This window comes from Nanorana parkeri, unplaced genomic scaffold, assembly GCF_000935625.1.
Source record: "Nanorana parkeri isolate BGI_ZX_2015 unplaced genomic scaffold, ASM93562v1 scaffold1500, whole genome shotgun sequence".
Classification (NCBI taxonomy): Eukaryota; Metazoa; Chordata; class Amphibia; order Anura; family Dicroglossidae; genus Nanorana; species Nanorana parkeri.
The window spans coordinates 139,314-144,519 of record NW_017307768.1 but is presented as its reverse complement, the minus strand read 5'-3'; the positions used below and the strand labels follow the sequence as shown (position 1 = coordinate 144,519).

Genomic DNA, 5,206 nt, shown 5'->3' with positions numbered 1-5,206 from the left:
ACATTGATCAGAGGGAGATAGAGAGATACAAAGTAACATTGTTTATAGACATTGATCAGAGGGAGATAGAGAGATACAAAGTAACATTGTTTATAGACATTGATCAGAGGGGAGATAGAGAGATACAAAGTAACATTGTCTATAAACATTGATCAGAGGGAGATAGAGAGATACAAAGTAACATTGTTTATAAACATTGATCAGAGGGAGATAGAGAGATACAAAGTAACATTGTCTATAAACATTGATCAGAGGGGGAGATAGAGAGATACAAAGTAACATTGTATATAAACATTGATCAGAGGGGAGATAGAGAGATACAAAGTAACATTGTTTATATACATTGATCAGAGGGAGATAGAGGAGATACAAAGTAACATTGTTTATAGACATTGATCAGAGGGAGAGATAGAGAGATACAAAGTAACATTGTAACAGAGCCAGCCAATCATAGGTCCGGCCTTTTGACAGCAGTCATGTGATCTGTCACTGAACTCAGGTGCCAGTGGCTGAAAAGAACCTAGACCTGCTGTAAGGAAAGTGTCTGATAGCTTTCAGTGTTGGATTAGTGATACATCACCACTGCTTGCGTCAGGGCTGTTCAGGGGAATACTGAGGCAGGGTGCTGTGATGTTTTCAGGAAGATATGTACAGCACCCTGCCAGCCTCTCCAACCAGCATGATCTGCCTGCATTGCATAGAGGAGCACAGAGACTAATTAGGACTAAAGGTGTGTAAAGAAAATAAAAACAATTTTTAATTTAAAAAAAAAATAATGTCACCATGTTGGTAACGCGGATGGCATGGAAGGAAAATATAAGCAGATTAAAGTTTTGCTTGAATAAGAGCAGGGGCCACATTGTGTCCAGTGAGGGCCGCATCTCGCATTGTCTCCAGCCAGGGCCGCATTGTCTCCAGCCAGGGCCGCATTGTGTCCAGCGAGGGCCGCATTGTCTCCAGCCAGGGCCGCATTGTCTCCAGCCAGGGCCGCATTGTGTCCAGCGAGGGCCGCATTGTCTCCAGCCAGGGCCGCGTCTACTCCCTACCAAAGAGAAATAGGAAAGCACGTCAGTAAACATTAGAATAATAAATGCCGCTTATTATATTTTATTCCCAAGAAATGAGACCGATAAAAAACAAATCACTTGCAAAGAAGATTTCCTGAACTCTTCAGTCGGAGTCCTCTTCAGTTTATAATCTGCACCGTGGGGAAGGAGACGGAGGAGCACTTGAAGCTCAGAATCAATCACCTTGCCACGGCCACCCTGACTTGTCCTCGCTTTCCTTCAGCTACTCATACGTCGGTCTCCATGGTAACCTGAAGATACAAAAAGGACGCGGATACTTTATTCTGCTCATCTTTTGCCTTTTCTGGTTCCTCCTTTTATCAACATGCTGCTTCTCTATGCAATGCAGGGAGATCATGGCTGGGAGGAGGGGCCAGAAGCTGTAAATAGCTTCCTGAACACATCACAGCAACCTGCCTCAGTTTTTTATCAAGAGTCCTCAGCCCCGATGCAAACAGTGGGCGGGCTCTTGGGTGGAGTTATGCAAATATCAAAGTGACTTGATGGGTGGGTTGTCAGTCTGGAGGAGTGGATGTTCCAAGGCAGGATGCATTTGCCTACAGACCGCCCTAGGTAACACCCACATGTGACACCGGGGCCTCCCAGATTCAAAGTACTGAAATCCACTGAATGAGGGGGCGGGGCCAGGGGCAGTCTGGCTGGGGAGGGAAGGACTAGAGTGGGGTAGGCAACCTCAGCACTCCAGCTGTGGGGAAGTTACAAGGCGCATGAGGCGCTGCAAGACTCTGACAGCCACAGGCATGACTCCTAGAGGTGAAGGCATGATGGAATTTGTAGTTCAGATAGAAGACTGAAGGGGAGGACGGAGGTCAGATATAAGACTGAAGGGAAGGACGGAGCTCAGATACAGTATATGGCTGCACTTGATTTGTCACCCAATGCTAGATTATGGGAAGGTGGAGGGGGGTCACATGTTGCCATATAACTAGAAGTCATTTTGGATGCTCTCAGGCTCTGGTTGGGGATGAGCACAGAGAACCCATCACTCTGCCCCCCGGTATTCAATAATATTCTATTCCTTGTTTTCTCACAGAAATAGAAGAGTATTCCCAGCAAGAACTCTGCAAGGTGCGTAAAGTCTTCTCTCTCTCCCCCCGCTCTCTCCCTCCCCTATTTTAGTTTTTTATAGGATCTGGTCATTTTTCTGGATAAGCTGGTAAGAGTCTCTCTCTCTCCGTGTTACCGTCCTGTGTATTTTTATATGTGAATTGATTTCTCGTACTCGGTTACAATGTCTATAAATCCGGCACGTTCCGCACAGCTCACCTCTGCCCTGAAACTCATTTTTTTATTCTTCAGTTTTATTTCCCTTCTTTATTGCTGTCATAAGATGGGGGGGGGTCGTCTTAGGCCTGTTTTGTGTCCGATGGGGAATGGATAGTTTGGTTAATACACAGAAACCTGACTGTACACATTTTTATATGACGAAGTGCTCGGTCTGGAGACATTCTTAAAGTAGATCACTAACATCTTATACAGTATACTAAGATGTTAATGTTAAACATAGTTTTTAAAATGTTTTAATCTGCATCCTTAATAATGTGATGGCCAAGTTAGAGTTCCATTCTGTCACTGGAGTGTTCTTTCTTCAGTAGGGATTTCTCCTCCTCCTTCCTCTGTCATGCCCCGCCTCCTCCGCTCTATGGGCCAATTAGACCCTTAATAATTCCTTTTACCGCTGGGGGATTCTCCATTCCTTTCTCCCTTTCTGACCCCCCCCATTTATCTCACATTCTCCTGAGTTCCATGAACACTGACTCCGCATCTTGCCTCCCATGTGGTTTCACCACACACCGTCTGCCAACCCCGCAACACACTTGCAGATCCCCTTCAGACCACCTTGCTCCCCCATACAGCTCCTTTACACAACTCCTTGCTTACCTGCACACCACTTGCCTCCCCCGCACAGCCCCCGACTCCTCTGCACACTCCCGAGCTCTCCTGCACACACAGCTCCCCCCACAGCTTTTTGCTCCGCTGAACAATGTTTTCTTTCCTGCACACCACCAGGTTTCCCTGCACAGTTCCCAGCTTCCCTGCACATCTCCTGCCCTCCCCCTACAGCCCTCAACTCCACTGCAAACCTCCTGCCTCCTCTGGACAGTGCCCAAGTTCCCAGCTCCCCTGAACAATTTCTGCTTCCCCGCACACCACCGGGCTTCCCTGCACAGTTCCCGGCTTCCCTGCACATCTCCTGCCCTCCCCCTGCACAGTTTCCAGCTTCCCCGCACACCTCCTGGCTCCCCCCCACCCCTCCCAGCTCCTCTGCACAGCTCCCAGTTCCCTTTCTCCTCCGGTCTTCTTTTCGGTCAGGTGACATCCTTGGGTCTTCTTCCTCTCCTTGTTGCAGCAGAGGTGGCCGGTCTTTAATTCTCTTGACACCAGCACTGAAGTTAGCATTGCTCTCTACAGTATTGTACTTGGATCACAGGCTCCCATGATGATGCACCCCCGGGGGTGGTGTCCATGACATCCTGGGCGCATGGGAAGTGGGTTAAATGTCACTGATCACCATTCAATCCAAAAAGGGACCAGCAGTGAAGTAGACTTTCTGCAGGAGACCGTGCTGGTCAATAGCTGCTTTTTTATTATATAAATGACTGGTAATGCTTTATAAATCACTGGAGATGTGCTTTACTTACCTGACCACTCTCCCCAACTGTGACTGATGACACCAGAGCCCGGAGAAATACCCGACTATGGGGGGGACACGCAGCAATCCCTCCTGCCTTCCATAATACAGTGCTTGGGGCCTCACCAGCCAATCACCATGCCCAAATGCTGTCACATGGTAGAGATGGGGTTAGGAGGAGGCGGGGCCCGCCTAAGAGCAACCCCGCCTCCTCTTACATCACTGGCCAGCGACCTAAGAGGAGGCGGGGCCCGTTGATAGCAGAGGAGTCGGGGCCCGGGGACCACAGAGGCGGACAGCACTGACAGGTAAAAGATCTCAGACCCTGCAGAGCCCACTATAGAGAGTCTATGGTGGGCTCTGCAGGGTCCCTCTCCGGTGGGCTCTGGAAGTGGCATAACTAGCAATCACTCACGGGGCCCCATACAAAATTTTGCTATGGGGCCCTGTGATTTCTTGTTACGCCCCTGGTTGTAGGCATAGTGGGAATGCTTCCACTTTCACAAAGTGACAACTTGCATAGCATTTTCCAGGCAACCTGGCTGAGACCATGTGACCTAAGTTGCCTAGGCTTTCATAGAGCTCAAAGGCAGCAGGGCGACCCCGATGTAGACGCTTTGATATTACCTACATGCGCCCAGATGACCTGCATACGTTTTAGTAAAAAGGTCCACTTCATGTCCAAGTGTTATAAATACATTTACTACAGCACCAGTAAGATAGACGCACGATGGGCCTACGCAAGAGCGGTATTGATTGGCTGTGATTATCTTTCCAGGGACAGTCGTCATTCAGCAGAGAGGTTCTCAGAGAACAGAATAATCTTCTTTGAGGGGATTGAGGCTCTTGTTGTAATTTGTGTTCTGTGCGGATGAAGAATATTTAATAAATGTGCAGCAAAAATACTCCATAGAGACGCCGGTCGCCGGGGGGAAAATCTCGCTCTATGGCATAATACGGCTTGGCTGGATTAAAGGTCGAGCATTTAGGTCCGGGATTTGGGATTATAGAATGTGACAATGTCACAATGTTGTTCAATTCTCCACAAGGAGTCAATAAAGTATAACAGGGATTTTTGTAGGAAGTGCACCCCATGTGGGTAACCTGAGGGCATAACTAAAATTCACAGAGGCCCCATAGCAAAATATTGAGCCTCCCAGCCAGATTGGTTTGGCAGCTGGCCTTTTGACTTGCACAGTGGTTAGCTTAGCTCAGCAGCACCGTATTCTCTAGTATGGCGGCCAGATTGTGCCTGTGGCTACCCCATTGACTTGTCCGAGCCAAGCTGTCCGCCATAGAAATGAATGGTTGGACAGCTCGGCCCGGGTGTCTCCCCTTGGACTTGCACAGTGGTCAGCTTAGCTCAGCAGCTTCTCATTTACTTGCATGGCAACCAGCAAAGCTCAGCAGCCACCATGTTTTGGACTCGCAGGTCTGCGGGATTCAGGTCAATTATTGGGACAGCCCCGTGGAATCTGACGCACTT

The 5,206-nt window shown here is 48.5% G+C and overlaps 1 protein-coding gene across 1 annotated transcript in view; it reads left to right on the top strand.

The window, feature by feature from the left end:
- EPHX2 (epoxide hydrolase 2) overlaps positions 1–5,206 on the top strand; it is a 63,304-nt gene that overhangs the window by 22,846 nt on the left and 35,252 nt on the right. Inside the window, exons 9-10 of the mRNA XM_018570303.1 lie at positions 2,122–2,156; positions 2,218–2,244. Coding sequence (XP_018425805.1) covers positions 2,122–2,156; positions 2,218–2,244 — 62 coding nt within the window. The remainder of the gene's footprint in view (positions 1–2,121; positions 2,157–2,217; positions 2,245–5,206) is intronic.